Source organism: Pterocles gutturalis, unplaced genomic scaffold (assembly GCF_000699245.1).
Source record: "Pterocles gutturalis isolate BGI_N339 unplaced genomic scaffold, ASM69924v1 scaffold40775, whole genome shotgun sequence".
Lineage (NCBI taxonomy): Eukaryota > Metazoa > Chordata > Aves > Pterocliformes > Pteroclidae > Pterocles > Pterocles gutturalis.
The window spans coordinates 2,957-25,705 of record NW_010142243.1 but is presented as its reverse complement, the minus strand read 5'-3'; the positions used below and the strand labels follow the sequence as shown (position 1 = coordinate 25,705).

Here is a 22,749-nt window from a genome sequence, read left to right as displayed (position 1 = left end):
CCATGCAGAATACATGGAACCTACTAGTGCATAACTCCAAATTTAGGGTTTTGCTTTGGAGGTCAGGCATTTTGTCCTATAATTGCCAAGATTTTACTAGACTGAGTTCTAAGCTAATTTTATATAGAATCATACAATCATAGAATGGTTAGGGTTGGAAAGGACCTTAAAGATCATAAAGTTTCAAGCCCCCTGACATGGGCAGCGACAGTATGGTGTAATATGAAGATATATAACATAGTGTAATATGAAGATAAAAAACAACATTAAACTGACATGCAAATCTTGAAAGCAATTTGCGGAGTTGAATTTGTACCTCCAAAATGCATTATTTGGGAGTAGAAGTATAGAAGGGACTATGGTGGGTTGTCCAGAGCCAGGAGCCAAACATCCACCCAGCCTTTTGCTCGCTTCTCTACCACAGGATGGGGAGAAAATGGAAGCAACGCATGACAACTTGCGAATTAAAATAATGACAATTTAGTAGAGAAAGCAAAAGCTGCATGCACAAGGAAAGCAACAAGGTAAATTAACTTGCTACTTCCCATCATCAGGCAGATGTCAAGCCACTTCATGGAAAGCAGGATCTTGGCACGCATAATGGCTGCTTGGGAAGACAAATGTTATCGCCAGGAACCCCCCGCCTCACTTTCCTTCAGCCTTTATTGCAGAGCACAACATCATTTGGTGTGGAATATCCCTTTGGTCAGCTGGGGTCAGCTGTCCTGGCTGTGTCACCTCCCAATTTCTTGCCCACCCTCAGCCTGTTCGCTGGGAGTGAAGGAGAGGAAGCCTAGAGGCTGTGCAAGCACTGTTCTGCAACAGCCAAAACACTCGTGTGTTACCAGCCCTGTTTTAGTCACAAATACAAAGTGCAGCACTACATGGGCTGCTAGGAAGAAAGTTCACTCCAGCCCAGCCAGACCCAGTACATTTGTAAACAAAAAGATGTGACCAGGAGTGCATTTATAATTTCTCTTCCCTTTCCTTACCTATCCTCAACTAAAAGTCCAGGTGCCAGATCTGCAAATGTAATTAGGCATCTAATGATGCAGACAGGCCCAGCAGGTACTCTGGAAATCCACAGGCATCTAAATCCCAGTACTCTATATGATGATCCATTTAAAAGAAAAGAATCACATGTCACACTCTGAGAGAAATGTAGACAGGGGAAGGTGCAAAGCCTTGTGATTAGATCACATAACTGCTTCCTGACCCGTTCCATCCACGGCCAGCCATTCAAATGGAGACCAACATTTATTCCTTTTTTCACTTTGACTTTTAAGTAATGCTACTATTTTTAGACACTTCTGAAAATTATACTTGCTGCTTTCCTGTATCTTCATATATCTTAATACCTGTCAAAGTCTGCCTCTGAACTTCCTTCTGTATTATTCAATACAGCCTGAGTAATGGAGTTCTATTTTATCCATGATTATCCAGGAGTTCTCCTTGCCAAACAGTTATTCAACTCAATACCGTTTGTATGTCAGCAAGCTTCAGCAAGCAACTCACATCACAGACATCAGCTCAGCTGCAGTGCTGCACGAACATGGCTGAGACAGACAAGTTGAAGACTATGTGTCTGCTTTCATGCAGCCTGAAGTCTGAACAGATACAGCCTTTGCAGACCATCACTGGCTTCACACAGGATGAACACAGAAACCCCTGTGCCCCACGCAGTGCAGATGGCTCTGAACACGGTTGCCTGGAGCACAGCTAGCATGTGCTTGCATTGAGCACCCATCTGGTAGGTGTAACACCACAAGCAGTGCGTCAGCAACACTTCAGCTGGGAGGGGAGCGAGCTTCAAGCCTGAGGAGCAGAAAACATGCCTATGCTTTGCAGCATGTTGGGAGTGGTTGCTAGAATGGATACTGTGGACTGGATGAAGGCTGTGCTGGGCTGTGAAGTATCAGGGCTAGACAGGCCTGGCTAGTCAGAGTGCTGGGATGTGCACCTCCATACCACAGACTACACTGGTACTGCTGTTTGCACTGCACTCCCATGAAACCCTGATGATTAAGGGCTGAGCATTAGTTTTTCATCAGACAGCACTAAACTCTTACAATTCTTATGTTTAAAAACTTCACTTGTAGTTTCTTCCCTTCCATTCAACCAAACCGTCTATCAGTGTAATTCCATGGATGAAGGCGTGCTTAAAAGCTACAACAGGACATCATCTACACAGCTTTATGGGCAGCAATTAGTAACAAGATAAAATGATAAAGCTTGCACAAATAAACTTTTACATTTTGTAGAAATAAAAAATAGTTTAAACAAACAAAATGTATTTAATAGAACTTATTAACACATCTCCAAGGGAAACTATTTTAGTGATACTTTCCATTCTTCAATGACTTAGGGCATATGGTCATCAGTGTGCTCTTGGATGTTTACACAGTTCAAGCTATTGCAAACACTTAATCTTCATGCATTTGTTGTTTCCTAGCATCACTCAAAGCAAAAAGGAAAAATCAGCATAGTGTTTTTTATTTTATATCTATCTATCTATCTAGTATATGTCTCATCAGCTGCACCCTGTGCTGTAGACAGTAAAAGAAAACAGCATCCAATGGCATGGATCAATTGCTGCCAGTTCTTACCTTGACACCATTCCTAAGAATACTTTTGTGAAAGAAGCAGAAACCCCCCAACCCCCCAACTTACCAATTTAGCTATAATGAGTGCATCATTCATTAAGTCCAAGAGGGGGGTCTCTGTATGAATATTGTAAAAGGAATAGGCAGCTTTGAGGCTTTTATGAACAGGATGGTGCATCACTGTTGAAGGTAATGTGTAGAAACTCAAGAAGTCTGTTAAAATACCATTTGAGCCCTACAAAGAAAAAAGTAATAAGAAGTAAATGCTCAGTTATTGGTTAGGCTAACACGGCAGTTCTACAGAAAGTAAGTAATAAATGCAGCACAGTTTTGCCACTTTAAGTATTATGGTATAACAAGTAATCTTGGCTAAGATTTGGAGAAAGTGAATTCTTGCCAAGGATGTATCTATACATCAAAGAGAGACAAAGCGAGGTCACTTCAGACAGGAAACAAACATTTAGGTTTTTCTAGTCTATTACACCAATAACATTTTGACAACCAATTGCCAAACAAAGCTAACAAAGCACACTTCCAAAAAAAGTATAGAATTTTTTTTCCCATTGAACTTATTTTTAAAAGAAGATTTTAAAAATCTGATGAAGTTCACATTGAGGAATGATTTTCTCAACTTTCTAAAAACAGAAAACAATATACTGTGCTGGTATACACAGCATATTTAAATCAGCTCTAGGGATTATTAATCAAGAAGCACAATCCATTTGCCAGACAACAGTGTTAAATTCTAATAAGATCAGTAGTCATCAAAAAAGGTACTTCTACAGAAATCTAAAGTATCCTGCGTAAACTTTCTCCATATTTCACACACCTAATGAAGTTTAACCATCTTCAAGACTGTAGATTAGTAGGAAATGGGAAATAATTATTATATGTGTTATGACTGACAGGCTGAGCAGAAAAAGAACTACTCAGATTTTCACTCCTCCTATTCCAACTTGGTCTCCTGATATCTCAAAGAACATAAGGCAAAGGAGACACACAAACACTTGTTCTTGGTTGTTTGCTTTATTTTTGAATGACTGGTGCCCACTATTTCAAGCTCAATGAAGGACCTCGCATGGATCCTTAAACTGAGAGTACTTCTACAGTAAAAAGTAAAGGAGTTGAACCCATTACATGAAGAAAGCTATTGTCTTAGAGCAGGTACAGATTCTGTAGTAGAGATTAACAACAAACCACAGAAAAGTTATCAAGTAAATCACTCACTAAATTCAGTAAGGATGATGAAAATATTAATTCAAGAATTACACAGAATATTTTAAGGCTTTATCTCTGCACATTACCAAGATGACTTAAAAATCTGACACTACCTTCTCCAGGTCACACAGATCTTGAAGATTTTAAGCACTAACAAACCTACATTTTGTTCAGTGAAAAACTAGTTCAAGAGACAGTGTAAACATGCAAGTGAAGACTGTGCTGTTCAGTTAAAATGGCACTGTGAATGGCACCCTCATGCTGATCCTGGTGCTTGTGGACTCTTCTGTATGCTTCAACTCACTAAAGCAGCCAAAAACCAACCTGGGGCAGGCAGGAGCTCATGGCAGAGTCCAATGAGCACTAGACCCACTGTGAAGTAACTAGGAAGCTAAGCGTGGACAACGACAACAGATGAGCAGGACCTCTCACCTCCAGCAGCATTAAGTTTCTAAATGCAGCTGAGACTCCTGCACACATTCAGGCTGCAGTGTGGGAACACTGACCTTCACAACCTGCAGCTTCTGTGAGGAGCTGGTAGGTTTAAGAATGTTAGTGCCAATCATTTTCAAATAACCTTAACACTTTAAACAAAGTAATACACTATCTAAATAGGATGCCTACATGGACTTTTCTTTCTCCACTAATTTTATTGCAGTTATTCCAGCCAAACCTTGGAGATTTCCAAACAAAATGCTAACCTGTTTCCCGCACGGCTTATTTTGCGAGAAGCGTGTGACCAAAAGGATGGAGAATACAGATGGTAGACTGGGGAGGAAAGAGTAAGCGGTAAGAAAAGATTATGCCCTCCATCTTGTTAGCGGACAAAAATTATATTTTTCAAGATAATTGAACTCCTAACTGACAGCAACTCATGGCAGCATCAAGGGATGTTAACTTTTACTTCTCTCTTTTACATATGCATATACAGATATAGATACACACACACTCTTTTACGGGAAAAAAATTATTTTACTGAAGCAGACCATCAAAAAATAGAATTCCCTCAGCAGGTGCCCCTAAATTCGGTTTTAAAAATACAATTTTGAACTGGTGTATGTCAGAAACTTAGACACTTGAGAGAACGATACTGAATTAAAACTAATTCCTTCTCTCAGTCGTTGTATAATTTTTCCTTTTTTCTAGAAAAGGAGATGTGAAGACCACTGCTTATTATCATGTCACATCTCTATGGAAAAAAAATAGAAGAATACAGGTGGAAAGGCTGTTTTTAAAATATACGGTTCTTTGCTGTAGTATTTCGAAGACAGTGATACTTTGAGATTTCAAAATTTGTCCTTAAAATATGCTGTTATAAGAGCACTGCAGTTTATCAGAACCAAACATTTTCTCATTAACAGAATGCAATACCAAGAACAAAGCCTGGAATCACAGTATCAAATTCTACCTATCGCACACAGTTTTCATACTGTCTGTATTTCAAAAACTTGATGCTGACATGAACTTTTGGAAGTGGCATTCACATATACATTCATGAAGTAGTTAGGGCATGTTTTACCTCTACTACGTAAGTGTCAATAATATGATCCCGAGGCAGGAACCAGTGGGCTACCTCTTCTTCATCCATCACAGGAGCAAGATTAAACTGTTTCAAGTAAGTGTTGATTAATTCTTGTACTGCTTTAGTATCTTTTTCTTCCATTGGTCTCAAACCTGAAGTCTTTGTGGCCTGATTATAACAAAAAAAAACCAAATGTTAAGATGTCGAAAACTGCATACACAGCAAAGGCTGAAAGGAGGTTGCAGAGTTACTCAACTTGCTATAACGCATGCCTTATTAGCCTACTTTACCCCAGCCACCTAGTTCATTATGCTATTTCACAAACAGCTTCCAATCAGAATTCCCTCTCTTCTAATTATTGAGACAGTCTGGGGCACTTCAATCTTTATATTCTCTTATTGAAAACAATTTCATGCCTCCAGAGAAAGAGCTACCATTGCCAAAAACCTAAACTTCACGCATTTTGTACTATTTTTTTTACGTCAGTCTTTATTTCTTATCTTCTTCTAAACTACCTAGGGCCCAGACACAAAAACAAAACACAAAGCAACTTGAAGTTAAAGCAACAGAAGTTAATCTGAAGACAAGAAACACCTGCAGTTCAAACTTATGAATATTACAGTCAAGCTATAAACCAAATTCAGTGGATGAAGTTTAATTAGGAATTATTTAACAAAAAAATTCCACCAATTCTTAACACTTGCAAACTCCCTTGCTAACTCAACTTTGTATACAGGCACAACTTCTGCTCCGTTAACAAGAAAGCTTCGCATAACTTACAGCTGCCTGAAATTAAAAAGCTACAGTATTTTAATAAATCAAGTTATTTAATTGACTTTAAATGTCAGAAGATGAAAAAAAATGCTTTCCAGTACTATGCAATTAATGCTTAAACAAGCAATGGTGTTTTAAAGTTTTCTCCCCAGCCTTTTTTAACCCTCCTGAATACTTCCTTTTAGGGAGGCTAAGGCTTGTTCTCTTCAGAGCTTATTTATCCTGCTTCATCTGTCTGAGCTACATACTTGGGCATGCATCACATTAATCATAGCAAAGTCAATTGCAAGAGCAGCCAGGTGGCGACTTGATTACTGGAAGCCTGAAATTAGTGTAGCTGATCATGCTGTGCTCAAAAGAGGTTGTTCTGGGGGAGGTATTCACATACTTGGGAGTCAGCGGTCAGATGAAAAAAATCAAGGCACATTTTGCCGCAGCTCTGGCCTATGTATTAGTCTTCCTGCTTTCCTGAGCAGCCTGGGATTAGGGTTTTCCTCCACAAGAGCATTTCATCTAGATTTTAAAATGCCCTGAATCTATAAAGGGTATTCACCTGACCAATCAACATGACACTTCCTATGCTGTATTTCATTCATAACCTCCTACGAACTACAATATGAAAGGTTAATTTCTGCTCCCTCCAAGCCTTCATCCCTCTTTTAAAGCCATACACTGGAGCAGGATGGGAGGAAAAGCAGCTGGGCTGGTACATCTTTATCCCCCAGAAAGACTCAGAATGGCCACCAGTAAATGATTACCTGGAACCCAGAAGTGAGGGAAAGTGTACAGAACCGGGCCAAAATTTGTTTCTCTGCTCCACACATCAAGCTGCACTAGGTATATATTAATGTGAATATCCTGGTTCAGGATCTCAATCAGTCAGGAAAAGACATACAGAGACAAACATGCTCTTGTCCTTATTCTAAACACAGCCAAAATTTACCTCTCTCAGAAAACTGTATCTATAGGTACATGTACAAATGCAGCCTTCAGTGAGGGTGGTATTTATTTTACAGTATTATCTCTGAAAACCTTTTAAATTCAGACTGTTCAAGTGATTAGGAATGATTAATTCCTCTTAGATGGAGATGAGCTCCCAGTGGCAATGATATTCCAAGGACTCTCAGAAGAGAGGTTACAATGCAAGAAACAGTGTTTGGTGCTGAGGGACCGGACAGTGTGGGCTGAATGAACCAATCTGTGTGACAGCACTGTTTATGATAACAGTCTGAAACTGAGGATAAAGATCCTCAACAGCACTTAAAACCTTTCTTAGGAAAAAAAATCCAAAAAACCCCAAAGCACAAGATCTAAAGAGAAAACATTAGCACAAAGATTAAATCTTTATTTTCCATGGGAGAAGCTCCCAAGTCCAATCTGAAAAGAAACAAACAGCTGAGGCATATGGACTCCTACATCACTCAGTTTTAAAAGTTGATTTTCAAAGCACCTATTTTCTATTTTCCTATCTTTATACAGTATGTTTGCCTTAGCTATATCTTATGAATGAGATATGATGTATACTTTTTTTCCCATAATTTTGTTTTCAGTTCAAATCTAGGTTTTATGATAAAGGAAGATGATCAAGGTACAACTGCTGTTGTTTCTAGTGATTCTCTGTAGTTACACTTTTTGTACTGTAAGATCCTTATGCTTGAAACTATTCTTTTCCTGTATTGTTTCCATGAGAAAAAGTACTAAAGTTGCCACCAAAACCTGTGTCTGAAATTGTCTATTCTTTAGACTATAAGAAATGTCTTCAAGATTTGATGAAAGCTATATTTAGCTCTTCAAGATTAAAACCTAATTAATTTGGCTATTAATTCTTAAACTCTGAAAACTGCTGCCCTGCACGCAAGGGAGAACCTGTGTATGCAGGCACGGGTAGCATGCAGGCAGCACAGGAAATGAGTCTCTCTGACAGCAGCAGGAGTTCAGATCAAGCCCTGGCATATGCTTTATATCGAGGAGTGCTCAGTGTATTACTCAAATATCTAAGTAGTAGGAGAGCCTGCAGCATCAAGCCAAATAAAACCAACAGACACCATTCTCCAAAGACAGATAAATCCCTACAAAGTACTAAGAGTGAGGAAAAAAAGTACTTTTTTTTAGCCAAGAGGGAAGGTTTGTTTAAATAAAAAAAGGTTTACTGATACGGTACAGGTAAAGGATATTCTGCAATCCCTCCAAATAAATAGGTAGCTTTTACAAGCAAAAAAATTTGTTTTCAATCCTAAAGCTTAGACTAGCTTCCACAGGCTATTGATTGTAGCAATGAGATTTTTTTAATAGTACAATCTCAGACTACTTACAGTGACTTGCCCTGTCATGGAAATGCATCCTAAGGCTTTTTCCCAGCCTAACTATTAGCTGCAAACATGAGAAAAAATTATTTTAACTAACTAATGCCAGAAAACTTTTTTTTTTTTTTTTTTTGCCAGACCATGCAAATAAACAGTACACAACATACTGAGGTGGCTTTTGCTGAGCCTGCTTATTGCAGAAGAACAACATCCTCTGACAGAACAGAAAAAGCTGTGAATTAGAGTGGAATCAACAATCTCACTGTACTCAGTCAAATTTCTGATGGACTTCTCTGAGAATTTTAAGACATGAACTGTTAATTTTTTGTTACAGTAATCTTTTATCAGACTAATCATACCAAGAACAGTCTTATGCATCTTCAACTCAATCCCACATGTTTATGTAGTCAAGGTTTCTGTTTTTTCCTTTGTTTGTTTAAGGCTTTTAGGTCAAAATTTCTACTTTCTCCATACACAGATCTACATTTCCAGCAATAGTCTCTCCTGTTTAGTATAGCTCTTGAGGTCTTTTTCATTAACCAGAGATTTTTTTTTAAGTCCTGCACACACTGTCTTTCCATATAAAAGCCTGTGCTGTCAGAGACAGATGGAAGGTTATTTTGGACCTCACAGTAACTGTGGGGATTCTCTAGAAGTCACACTGCTTACATCAGGAAGTCTGTAGAGCTTCATTGTTCTTTGTAGAGTCATGTTTCTACTCAAGTGTGAAAACTTCACCTCCACCAGTTTTCTGGGATTCAGTGAACGATGCCAATACCTGGAAATTAAATTAATAATGAGATTAAACAACACTTTAAATGTCAGCTTTACTTGCATCCATTTCCCTACTTTCCCACATTGCTCCTTCTCTCCAAATTTGTTCCTAAGCAAGCCTGTACTATGTCTGTAAGAGGCTTGAGGAACAGAAGATTTAAAAAAAGCTATATCCAAGCAATAGCTTTTAAACAGGCCTGCAATCACTGTATTTTGGATCTAAGCAAACACTTTTTATTACAGAATGAGTAATCACAGGGCTAAACATTTTAGTGCTCACCACAGCCCTGACAATCTCACCATACTTATGTGGTAACATTTATGTTCGTGTACAGACAGGACCCTCTGCTCACGTCTAAGTCGTTTGTTGAAGGAGATCTCCTCTTCCTAGGAGATCACTGGGCAACAGAACATCCCGCATCCCTGGTTACTCTAATATAGCATGGCTTTTTTTTTTTTTTTCCCAGCTTTCCTTACAGAAACTTACAGGATCTTTGGTGTTGGTAAGCACAAACACAATCTCAAATCGAAAAGTACCCTGTCCTCCAGAAGGAGAGACAGCTGAACTAATAATGCTGGAACTGAACTTTTCCCAGTAGAAATAAAATCCATTTCAAGCAAACAAAATTATATTTGATTACATACAACTCCTCTCACATAATAGTTTTCCCATCTTTATCAGACACTGAGTTCTCCTTTCTCCAGGAAAGATGAAAGTATTTCAAAAAAGGAAATCACACAATTTCCAGAAATGCTCTGCCATCTTTGGCAAGCAACCAGGTCAACAGGGAAGTGTCCCAGCAGGGAAAAAGGCGACTTGAAAAACACAGGTATACAATGTTGTCATTGCTAGCATGGCTTCCATCAGAAGGTCAACAGAAACATCTATGAGTCTATTTGAGGTATGATAAACAAACCCCAAATCAGATTTTGGTCTGAGAAGCTGTTTTAGTCGAGGCACTGCGAGAGAAAGGCGGGGAGGTGTGGGTGGGTGTGGGGTGGGAAGAGGAAAGAAAGAAAGAAACCAAGAAAATCACCCTGTCAAACACTCAGGCTTTTGGGTTAGTCAGGGCCACATTAAATTTATTTGAATTCTATGCTTTTACTGTTTCTAGCCAACTACATTAAATGTTCTTTAAAATGACTGCTATAGGACTGCTATTATGAACATCACCTAGGTTACCTGCAAGTGGCCACAGGTTTGGGGAGTACCACTCCAGCAGTGTAAACAGCCTGAAAAATTCCTTCCAGGTTTACTCTTCTGGTTATTTCCCGAATTAGTACAGGTGCTACCCGTTTGGATCTCAGTTTCTTATGGACACATAGAAAATTGATTTCTACCATTTTCTTCACACTAAAAGGACATTAAACAGTGGAAAAGTTAAAAAGAGTTGCAGATTGCATATTTTCATTTGCATAATTGTAGTTTTCCATGTTGTGACAGAATTTGAAGTAAAAATAAATTGGTCTGTGACAAAGCATATCTACAACAAATACCAACCTATGACACTGTGACTACAACGGCAAAGCGTGCAGAATGCAAGCTGTGCCTAAGGTTTTTGCAACACTTATTTTTCAGAGCTCTATCGAGACTTAACCAATTGCCTTACTTTAAGATGCAGAATGGCATCCAAGCATATGCTACAGGGTATCATAATACTTTTTGATTGTCAGTGTACAAAGACGTGGCTAAGGAAGACCAGCTGACTGACTACCCTTTAAATACTTTCCAGTAGGGTCAGAAAATTCTATGTCATTATCTGTATCACCCATCAATAAGAAAATCCCTTAAATATGTAGTACTGGTCATCATTGTAAGGAGCCCACAAGCTTTGGGGAGGCAAGAGGGGTAAGAGTTAAAAAAAAATAGTCTTTCCTACATACACAGGGTTCTTCTGACTCTTTCTGGTCAGTGAGCCTCCTTTTCTAAGCTCTCCATGGAAATGGATACCAGTTTAAGATTTGTTTCATAGTGTTAGTATTTTACAAATACAAAAGTAATGGTGCATTTTACCTGTCATAAACACGAATATTTGCAGGGATGGCACTTATGAATCCTACCAATTTTTTGTTTGAAGACACTCTAACCCCACAGTGCCATTGGGGTAACCAGCCTGGAGGACGTAGCGCCCTAGAATTGACGACAGAAATAATTACAAATTACTGCCTAAGAAGATGTAATAAAAACACCCTTCTATGCACTCCAGTCAGAGCAGAATGTGGAACTTGCTACTCACCACAGAAGAAATTCAGGTGAATAATCAAACCTAAACATATTATCATCATCTTCTACATAATTCTCATTTAACAGTGTGTATAACTCCTTCAGCTGAAAACACACACAAAAAAATCCAAAGATTTATCCATGCACATCAATCAGAATAAACATAAATGATTTTAGGTACATAGAAAACTTGTTTTACTTACAACTTCAGCATTGCTGAGATCCAATGTGTCCCACATAAAACCCTGTGGCAAAGAATACGGCTCTAGGCGAACATTGTCCTTATCTGGTTCAATTGCACCATGTGAAGTTATAACTTCATCTTTTGAGGAAGAAGGAGGAAAACAAAGAAAGAAAAAAACCAACAGTTACATTGCTAGCTTTCCTGATAGCTCTCAAAATTGTATTTAACTCACATCATGTATTTTCTCATAATTATGTGACAGGAACATAAAGCTTTTTTAAAATGCTGAAAAAAATAGTATTAGTTTATACGACTTCTCATTCTCCCAGATTACACCTCATCAGAATATCTATAAGTATGCACAGAACTACTCTGCTCAACTGACACCCAGTATTTTGTAACACAGGACAGCAATTTATCAGCACATGTACAGCATTTAGCCTGCCACAAGATCCATGGTCTCATCATCAGAAACACATACTCAGAGCTAACAAGCTGTGGCTCAGATCCTGTTTATTACAGACTTGAACAAACCTGAAGTCAACAGGATTACTCAGGAGCACTGGCATGGCAAAGCCAGGGCTTTTAAGGGATTCTGGTGACATGTGAAATTTGTTCCTAACATCCTACATGAAAGCATGCCACCTCCTCCTCCACGACTTTACAACTCTGGTCCCTCAGTATATAGCTATAAACAGAAGCTGTTCTTCTATGGAGCAGCACCTGCCAAACATTCCTTTGTAGTATGAACTTTTTCCAAATGATGTGCAATCCTGACAAATAGTTATGGCCTTCCGCTTTGGAAGGTCATCGTTACCAGCATCTTTACACAAACTCTGGAAAGTATCAACAGTCTACATGTTACTTCTACTACATATGGCAGACTTGGCCTAACTAAAGGATCTATTGCTAACAACCTTAACTAGATGGTAGAAGGATTCTGACGTTAATTTAACGCAAAGATCCTTACAGCTATTACTTGAATCAAGAGATTATTTTTTTCCATCTAAAAACATCCAGCATATCAAATAGTGAAGACTTCCCAATATGTTCATTCCACAGATAAAGGAGAAAGAAGCAATTCACAAACACTGTTGAACGAAACCTCTGCCAGAAAAATTCAACAAAGCATATTTCTGCTTTTTAGAGACAATCCTTTTTAGAGCCAATCTACTGGTCGTTTTAGGCTGCTAAGTAACAGACACTCATCTTTAGTGCTGTAAGATATATTGACTAACCTGAACTGAACTCCTGGAACTGTTCTGCAGACACCTGAACTAGCTCTGAAAAAGCTTTGTTAACGGCCAGAGTATTTTCTGGTTTACGCATCAAATTGATTTGGCTAGGCTCTTCCTCCACCTAGGCAGGATTACTGTGACAATTACTACCATTAGTTTACAGAGGTATCTGAATGGAGTTTGCATGGAGAAGAGCCAGGGCAGGTCAGTTCCATCCCGTGGAAAATACTGCATCCAGGGAACATAGGAGGTTCCACTTGAATATGAGAAAAAACTTCTTCACGGTGAGGGTGACAGAGCACTGGAACAGGCCGCCCAGAGAGGTTGTGGAGGATCCTTCTCTGGAGACATTCAAAGCCCGCCTAGATGCGTTCCTGTGTGCTCTGATCTAGGTGTTCTTGCTCCGGCAGGGGGATTGGACTAGATGATCTTTCGAGGTCCCTTCCAATCTCTAACATTCTGTGATTCTGTGACTCTGCTCTGGACTTCTCTATGCAAGTAATTCAGAGTCAGGGAGAAATGAGATCACTGTGTATTAAGCTATAGAAATGGACTAATGTGAAATGCTGCCCTGCAGAGAAAGAGCGCAGAATGCTCCTGTGCTTTAGACTCTACCTTATTTCTGCTTATTGTACACCAGTCTCCAATGCCATGGAGAGAAACCTGCAGAAAAGAACAGTGTTGCGCTGAGACTGCTTTACTCATGGGGTCCCCAAGTTTCATTGGCACCTGAACAGCTACTACTGCTTAACTTTAAGATAATGAAGGGGGAGGAAGAAGGTGCAGAAAGCAACTCAGAAAAAGCAAGTCAGCAACTATCTTCTCCAACAAAGACTAAGATTTACCAACCGTGTTATCAGGGATCAGATCACTATAAAAAGTAATCTGCCAGATTCCTTACAAAGGAAAAAAATCAAAGGCAAGGAGAGGTCGCCTCACTATCTCACTTGGTGCCAAGAACAGAGAATGGACCCTGAGAAAGCATGTCATCAAGGTAGTGTATATCGTGGAAGAAGCAGGTGAACACGCAGCAGCAAAAGTGTTCATGCATGCAAGAAGTGCCATTATCCACCTAAGGCTGCATGAGAACAGTGTAACTTACAGCAGGAGAGTCATTATCTCTGTGATAGCAAATCTAGCTATTGACAAAGAAATTAAGGGTAAATAAATAAATAAAAGAAAAGTTTACTCTTTGTCACCAGTTAAGAGTTCTTATTTTCCCTGAAGTGGAAAACACTCCTACGTTCTGTTGTTCAAGAGTTCAGACCTAGAGCATACAAAGGAATGCTATTTCAATAGCATTTCCCATTTCTATAGAGAACATCAGAATGAGATTTACTAAAACAGTATTTTGTTGTGTATCATTTTGGGGGGGATGGGACAGACGACGACCCTTTCCCAGTGAACATCAAGAATTCCCCATAAACAACACAGAAGATTAAGGATCTCAACTGCACTCAGATCAACTTCATACCCGTTTTAAAGAACATGCCACACAGCTGGCACACATTCTTTTAGTGTCAGTAAAACAGATCTTATGCCCAGGTCCAGTTAAACTTACTAAGCTTAGGTACAGGTTGCGTATCCCAAAACTGGTATTTACGTTTGGTAGCCTCATCAATATTCTTTGCTGGGCTTTGGCATGCAGAGAGCAGCTCCATGGCTCTCTGGATGTCTTGAAGCTTCTGCATTGGAATGGCGGGATTCTGCACACAGAGACAAAGGGAAGAGGAAGCTTATTGAGTATGTTTACTTTGAACAAGTTGTGCAAACATGTTCATTTTACTGTTACCTATTCTTTCATGTATTCTTCTCATCATGGTTAGTTTAGGTAAAACCTTCAGAGGCAGGAAGGTAGAAAGTTAGGTGGGCAATAGACAAGCAGCTTCATAAAATACTTAATAGTTTTGAGTAGCGCTCGCATTTAACCATGAAAAGTCAGCATTTTTAATTCACCATTAAGGTTGGGTAGCAGTATCACAACAAAAAGCTTCTTATATTCCCCTGCCCCCTCTTCAGTAAAGTACAATAAAAGAGGAAAAAGCACATCAGCTTAGATATCTAACAATCTAAAGATGACATTGGTACACACAGAGATGTTTAAAGTTGTACTTTACACATACGATAATATTTAAATTCACTATGGTTCAGTATTTCAGGTACACTATTGCTACAAATATCCACTTTTTAACCTTAGTTATATTGTATCTGCCTTCTATTAGCTTTCCATTGTTACAGTAGGTACCTACTGCATTGTACCATATGTGGGAGTTAGCCATCTTGCCACTAGCACCAACACTCACAACTAAAGATAATCTTAACTTACAGAAGCAGACAGTCATAAACCATCTTTCCACTTGAAAGTTGAAAAATCTCTAGAGGAAAGTTATTTGAAAAGCACAAAACCTAAGGCTAAGTATTTCTAAATGGAGCTCTTAAATCCTCACTTTTGATCACTGAGTAAGTGTAACTGGAATGAGAATTTTACCTTCATAGGAAAGTAGAGAAGAATAATGGTAACGGACTTCTAAATCTAAAGGGATTTTTCTCTCTTTTTTAATATCCTTTATTTGTTTTGTTTTGTTATATCCCAAGTGGTAAGTCCTGTTCTGAGGGATCCTAACAGCATGCTTGTGCTCAGGTTTTCCCAGCCTGCAGTACAATAAATACATTTGAAAGCATAGTCTCAAATGGATTGGAAAATTTTAAGCAACGCTGTATAGAGATTTCATGCCAGATGGGGTTTTTTTTTACTGAATATCAATGGGTCACTGTTTCAGTATTTCACTTTCTTTCGAGGATTCATGTGCTGAAAAACCACCATAAATTACATGTAATAATGATGCAAAGCTTCATTTGGATGGGAGTCTGCCTCTAGTATCCTCAGACACGAAAGGAGTAAACCTCCCTGTCTGTAGCTCAAGCAGGCCACCATTTTCTATTTACAGAGGTTGTGGAGTCTCCATCCTTGGGTGACCAAACAACCTGATCTAGTTGGATCTGCTCTAAGCAGGAAGTTGGTCGAAAGACTTCCAAAGGTCCCTTCCAATCTAACTTATTCTATGACTATTGTTGTGTAAGCCATTGGTGACTACAATAACGACTGATAATATTGCAGACCTGGCAAGCTTCATTTGTGTCAGTGTGGACAGTCTACATCATTGGGACTTGTAATGGGGAGAGATCAAAGCCTTCCGAGATGGGCAGTGAAGTGTCCTAAAGGTCATCATAAGCATACAATGCCAACAAGCATTTATTGATGTGATTACACTTACACCAATGTTCAAAGAGTCCAATATCACAAACAAGAAAGGGTGAAGCCAAGGAGACTCACTGTCCTGTTCTTCTCACCTCCAGACTGGTACACCTGTTTACAAACCCACCTGATCTCAAAATATTTTTTTCAAAATCATTTTCAATGAGTTCAGAAGCCCCACTGAGTATTACCTAATGATCCCACTTATGTTCTCATAGAGGCAAGGTGTACAACGTCACTTTCCTCCGAAATATTTTGTAAACCTCTTTTCAACCAAGAGCAAGCAAATGCTTAAAGCCTTTTTTCTATAATGTATTTCACACAGCACAAGGAATACAAAATCTAAATATCACCTGAGTAGCAGAGAAAGTAAATATACTTCTCCACACTGTCCCAGATCAGCAGTCTAAGATGCTTTCAAAAAATCTAAACCAGGCAAGTTGTCCAAGACAGAGCTTTTATATGCCAATAAAAGAGAAAATTTTGTAACACAGGTAACAAACTGGCTAAACTTCTTGTGACACTAAAATAATCATGAAGAGTGCCACTCTAAATACACAACTTAGAACAGGGATAAGCTTCCACGTTTGCAAAACACATCATGCCAGAGAAGTGGTGTGCAAGACTGCAAGGTGCTGATGACTAAAACCTTGCCCACGAAAGTGAAGCAGCTCTCATTTAATGGAATTAGAGGCAACGTATGGAACAATAAGTTTGGTCAGGAGACAACCAAGGAACTCTGAGGATACTGCATCAATGAACTGTTGTTAATGTCTTTATGTTAACATTAAAATTGACTTCACTCCAATTGTAAAGGATTTTGAGGTTACCTGGTTATCACTTGCAAACAGTCTTCTTGTATTAGTAATTCATGCCACGTGCTTTATAGAAACACAATATCAAAACATGTGGTGAGATCAGAAAGTACTTAACATCTCTCTATATATTTTAAAGTGTCCCCTGTGCCAAATGTGCCCATTCAAAGCAATGGGGGTGACACAGAGAAGACCTAGAAGAACAACACAAGATCTATCAGTAAGTTAACGAGCCAGAATATAATTTTTTCCCTAAAATTAGTTGGTAGCCCCAATGTATTTGACAAATCTTACAGGATGAACAGTACTACTGCTACAAAGGTGTAAATTTCTCCACATTAATCTGATAAAGTAAATGTAACTACTTCAACATGCTCAATGGTGTATAAACTTTCTTATGATCATGCTATAAACTTCAGTTCTCAGGCTCATATTTCTCTTAAGATAAAAACTGTATGTTAAAAAAAAAAACACCAGGTCATATTATTCACCACTCATTTATAACATGATATTTAAAAGCATATAGACAATGCTATTTTATCACGAAGCCCACAAAGACTGTACAACCCCTCATGTAATTTTGCATTCTTATTTACAGCAGAGGCCTTTCACACAGCAAAAAGTTTCTTCAGCCTGTATCTCCATGTTAGAGACTACTGCTTTTTATGTAAGATGACATGCTGCTTGTTTGCCCAAAAGAGACTCTGGTTAGCACAGCAGGTGCACCTTCCCTCCTACTGCTGACGCTCTCACCCTGAGATAGCATTACGCTGTACAAGTTACTGGAACTGCGCTAAGCCAAGTTAGATGGTGGCTAAACTAAAGGCAACTCATCAAACACTAAATCTGTTTAAAAGCATCACCACTACAGATTAAGATTTCCTGTGAGAAAGCTGTCACTAGCTTAAGTTCTAACTGGTGGAAAAGAAAGACAAAACACCTCCTCCTCTGCTTTTCTCACAGTACACCACTGTGATGGTGACGATGACTCTCCGGTTAACTTCATAGACTGCAAACAACAGGTCTCACCTTGCTTCTGTCCCTATTCAGGACAGTAATCATTTGCTTAATTCAGACATGTTAATGCGGAACTACCAATGCGGTTTTGCAAAAAGCAACACACAAATTAAAATTAAATCAGAAAGCAAGCACAAATCAAAACAGAACCACGCTCTCACTTTTGAAGGCTGTTGAATTTTTATCTCTTGGGAGTCAGATGCAGAATCTGATTTGGTGCCTCCAGAATTTGGCTTCTCCTTTTTTCTCTTCTGCTTCTTTTTCTTCTTCTTCGCTCCCAAATCCCCTCCAGGACTTCTGCCAGAGATTCAGAAAATGTGAGATGAGAAAAATCAATACCACCAAGCTTAAAATTCAAAAAAAGTTAAATATGGAAAACCCAGTATTTTAATATGAAAAATCTAACAGCAGTCTGAATGTGAAGAAAAGGCAGGGGAAAGGAAAGAAGGGGGGAACTGACAGCATTGATGAAAAACTTCCTGCAAGTTCTTTCTACTTTGTTTTATACTCAGACCTCAGAACAACCAGGCATTTTGACACACTGGTGTCAAATTGTGACACTATAAAACAGCCAGTGCTCTCCTCCAGGCTACTACCTGGCACAAGCATCAAACGACCAAATTCAACACAGTTTGGAGGAACTCAGGAAAGTGCAGAAACTGAGAATGTAACCTCCTTAGAAATTCAGTAACTGTTAGTGGCCTGATATTTTTTCCCTTTCATGCTCAACCATCAGGGACATCTGAATTTGAGAAGAGTCCAAACAAAAACACTCTGTCTTCAGGAAATTCTGTTTCTAACTTAAGTAGTGATGAAAGTCTTGTTGAAATCTCAGTAAAAAACAACACAAAACTAACTAAATATTTGTGCTTTAAAACAGGAAGTACAATGGTGTCAGCTTTAATAATAAAAAAACCCAACAAAGTATACATTGCACTTGCAGATTCTGACATATTTTGCGTATTGATAATACACCTCCTTTCTTTCTTTAAGAAGAAGCAATGAGTCAGTTAACACTGAACCCTCCTCAAGAGGTTAATCTCCAAGCCAAACCATACATACATAATGGAGCTAAAGACAGATACTGGGGTTTGGGGGGCTTGAGTGGTTTTCACTGGAAAATAAAAAAGCCAATACAACAAACAATTGTTTATTTTAATTCTGAAGGAAAAAAACCAAACAGATATGGTACTGGCAAACTGAAAGAAGGAGAACTCAGAAGAATTTAACTAAAGTTCTTAATATCAACACATCTGCAAGAACCATTTTATTCATTGTAACATGCTCACATTCAAGACTACGATGCCCAGTCTCAGCAACTATACCATCTATACCAGAGCTGAAGCTGGCAAGAAAACACCCAAATGTCCAACTGGGGGCCAAAAACCTTGCAATTAATCAAACATGCAACTGAACAGAGTCATTTTTGTGAGATCATTACTGTTCTCTAGAACAGTTTGTAGTGAAAGATCAACTCTGAGAAGCCCTGAACATTCACAGTTACCTTAAGTTATGCTCCCAGAAAGAGGGGAGAGAGTTATAAACAAAGAACCCTCTGGGATCAGACCAAGGTGTTACTCAAAGGACAACAGTGTATCTGACCAAACACTCACACAGGAGAGAGAAGAGAATTTGTAACATATACTAGAAGTCTGCAGAAACAGAAGATGCAATTGTACAAATGAGGCACGGAGAAAATTTTCTATTGCAGAATGAAGATACTGCCTGGGTATCACCTAGATGATTCTCCTGACAATTTCTAAAATAATTCAAATTTAAATCTATTTGAAGGCCTTTATACCAAGCTGACATTTTGTACAGTATCTAAACACAGAACAGACCTAGAGGCCTGGCAACAGGTTATAAATACGAGAGAGTAAAAAACCAAACATGTACAAGACTTAGGATTTCACCACCTCTGGCAAAACTGAGATAAAAACACCAGGGAAAGCGATTGCATCTTTGTTAACACCCATTTAATTAGGTACTCTTCTACTTTCTTGAACTGTCCAGAAACTTTCACCTTTTCCTCTAACATCTCACATCCAGCAAACAAATGATGCCACTGTGCCCCTGAGATAACTCTCAAGGGCTTTTGTGTTTGTTGAACATTAAGCCTACCAGGAGTTTCAGCAAACACTGTTCTTGCCCAGACGCCCTCAGCAGGCACAGAGCTCTGAGTTGCACTCGTGCAGCTCACTTGTCCTCTTTTTTTTGGCCTCAATTACACCACGGGGGAATTCTGCTCACTGGGATTACCTGAGGGTCAATGTTTTATTTAGTTTGGTGAAATAATGAACAACTGTACTCAGAAAGAAGTTTGGCAGGTATGGAGAAAAGCAGCTTTGCCAAGTTTTACTAATGTTATCCCCAGTTAAACTGTACTTTTACCAGGATAATCTTAGTTTGTTCTTTGACCAGCTGAAGGTCTTTTTCATATAGAAATGCATATTTTTTAGCTGGGAAAGAGGGAAGACAGGACTAAATTGCTGTAAAATGTACAGGGCGTTTAAACTACTAATTTTTTTCTAATGTTCTGAAATCCCAGTCCTTGGCTTATGACCTGCAGGTTTAGTGCTTTCACACTGCCTCTTGGAAAATAAATACTGATATCTTTGACAAGTTATCCAGGGTTCTTTCAGAGCAGTTTTTAATGCAGAGTCTCCTGTTTGGGTCAGTCTTTTTTTACTGCTATAGTCCACAGAATATGAAAAAAAAAAAACACATTCAAAGAGAGATCCACTCATCCTTCAACTCTTCAGGCACACCTGCAGCCCTGAGGTTTGGCAGCAGGCAGCACACAGAAACTTCTACTGTGTAAAGAGGTTTGTCCAACACAAGTTACAACCAGAGATACCGAGCGACTTATGGCAAAAGCAAAATCAAAATGTCTCAGAATTTTTTGTTCTCCTCCTACTCTTGCCTTGAAAAGAACCAAAAGGCTCTAAAACTGGGAGTGGGAATGGCTGGGAAGGGAGGAACTTTGTTGCTCAACTTGTAATAATTATGCTGGACATGACAGCACAAAGGATATGCAAAGGTAACAAGATTAAAAGCAAAGGCTCCTATTAAAAGCTTTTATCTTAATTAAACATTCTTCCATATTGACTAAGGTCTGAGTTCTCCTTTGCCTGGTCAGATACATCTATGTGATGACAGTGATGTATCTCACTCTTAGAATTTTGGAAAGGGGGAGGGAGGGGGAAGTGTTTCACACTTCTATGATCTGTAAGCATGAAATCTCTTTTGCTGAGCTACCCTGCTACCATTGAAGTGACACATCTCAGAGTACAGGTCCCATACAGGAAGCAGGAAAAGGATATGCAACTCAGGGTGATGCTATGTCTAACTGTCAGGTCAGGAAACATAACTTTTTCATGCATCGGATCAATGCAGCTGCCTCAGTTGTGCCCACCATGTAGACCACAGCTGGTTATAGTAAGAAAAATATTCACATTAGACTTGGGAAAGATTTTGACTGTGTCCGTCTAGTAGAGACTTGCTTATACCAGGAGCACTTTACTGACAGTTGAGGTGTACCTAGGCATGGACCTGGTCCAATATCTTTTCAACTGCATCTCCAATGACAGTTTTGTCTAGTGTGATGAATAAAAAAGAAGCAAGGCCAGCATAAAAGTGATGTGCGAATCAAAATTCAGCTGAGGCAAAAGAAGTAAAAAGACCTCATTCTGCCCCAAAAAGATTTAACTTTGCCCCAGAAACAGGCTGTGGATTTGACTCTGAGACAGTCACTTAGGCCCACATTTTTATGATTTTGTCTGCAAGTTACAAATGCAAGCCATGATCCCACCCACATACCTTTCCACTTATGTACACGCACCTGATGTTTTGCATAAATGTGAAAAAAGACTTCTGCTTTTCTGTGCACATGCTGTTTTGTGTTTTTGGTTTGGTTTTTTTTTAAGAAAAAAAACCACTGAAAAATGGGATACTTACTGCATCTGGGGAGAATTGTAGCAAACTGAGAGAAACTTACTTTGTGGAGCTCTGAGCAAAACCACGAAAAGGTGAGATGGAAGAATCAGGAGGAGCGTTACAGTTACCCTACTCAGGTGGTCAAACTGGTTCTGAGATTATCGTTCCCACTGAGTATTTGTCAGTGTTATATTAACTGCCTTTCTGGACGCTAAATTCTGCTTCAGCAGAAATTTTTTTTTGGTAATATCAACATCTGTTTTAAATTACATGGAGTGCTAATTTCAAGTTAGCAATTTCGGAAATTTAAAACCAAACACATACTTCAGATGTTTATTTCTAAGCTGCAAAGGCCTGGGCCTGTGTGGGGTTTTTGCCTTCACAATATTTTTTTCCTCTCCCTGTGAGCAACTGAGGTTGCAAACCTGTATTTCTGAAAATGTTATATAGATCTTTATGATCACAAAAATCAGACCTCATACATATGGGCAAGACTCCGACAAATTTCAAAGTAGTATTATTTATACTAGAGCTGTCCTTGGTTCATAAAGAAAATGGAGACTGAGATGAAAAGGGCTTTCCCATTGTGTATTAGACTACCACCACTTCAAGAGAATAAGAAGGCCCTGACCAGGACAGCTTATGTCCTTCAAATTCTACTTACTAACAAACTACCATTGCTAACAACCCCTCTGGATGAAGATTTCATTCACATACATTTCACTACTTGGAAATGCAAGTTTTTTGAGCATGAAAACCTAGTAGCAATGCCTTAAAACCTAACCCAACAGGTACTACTCAAAGCTCTGCGGGTTTCCTCTGCCTACCCCTTCAAGTCTGTGAGGCTGTACTCCAAGATGAAAATCTCAGCTGTTAAAACTGAGT

At 39.0% G+C, this 22,749-nt stretch overlaps 1 protein-coding gene across 1 annotated transcript in view; it reads right to left on the bottom strand.

The window, feature by feature from the left end:
- NMT2 (N-myristoyltransferase 2) overlaps positions 1-18,227 on the bottom strand; it is a gene marked incomplete at its 5' end in the record, with an annotated part of 21,024 nt that extends 2,797 nt beyond the window's left edge. The window contains 9 exons of the mRNA XM_010084301.1: positions 2,671-2,838; positions 5,341-5,511; positions 9,090-9,198; positions 10,378-10,548; positions 11,209-11,325; positions 11,432-11,523; positions 11,622-11,740; positions 14,402-14,546; positions 18,090-18,227. Coding sequence (XP_010082603.1) covers positions 2,671-2,838; positions 5,341-5,511; positions 9,090-9,198; positions 10,378-10,548; positions 11,209-11,325; positions 11,432-11,523; positions 11,622-11,740; positions 14,402-14,546; positions 18,090-18,227 — 1,230 coding nt within the window. The remainder of the gene's footprint in view (positions 1-2,670; positions 2,839-5,340; positions 5,512-9,089; positions 9,199-10,377; positions 10,549-11,208; positions 11,326-11,431; positions 11,524-11,621; positions 11,741-14,401; positions 14,547-18,089) is intronic.
- Positions 18,228-22,749: the final 4,522 nt, after the last annotated feature.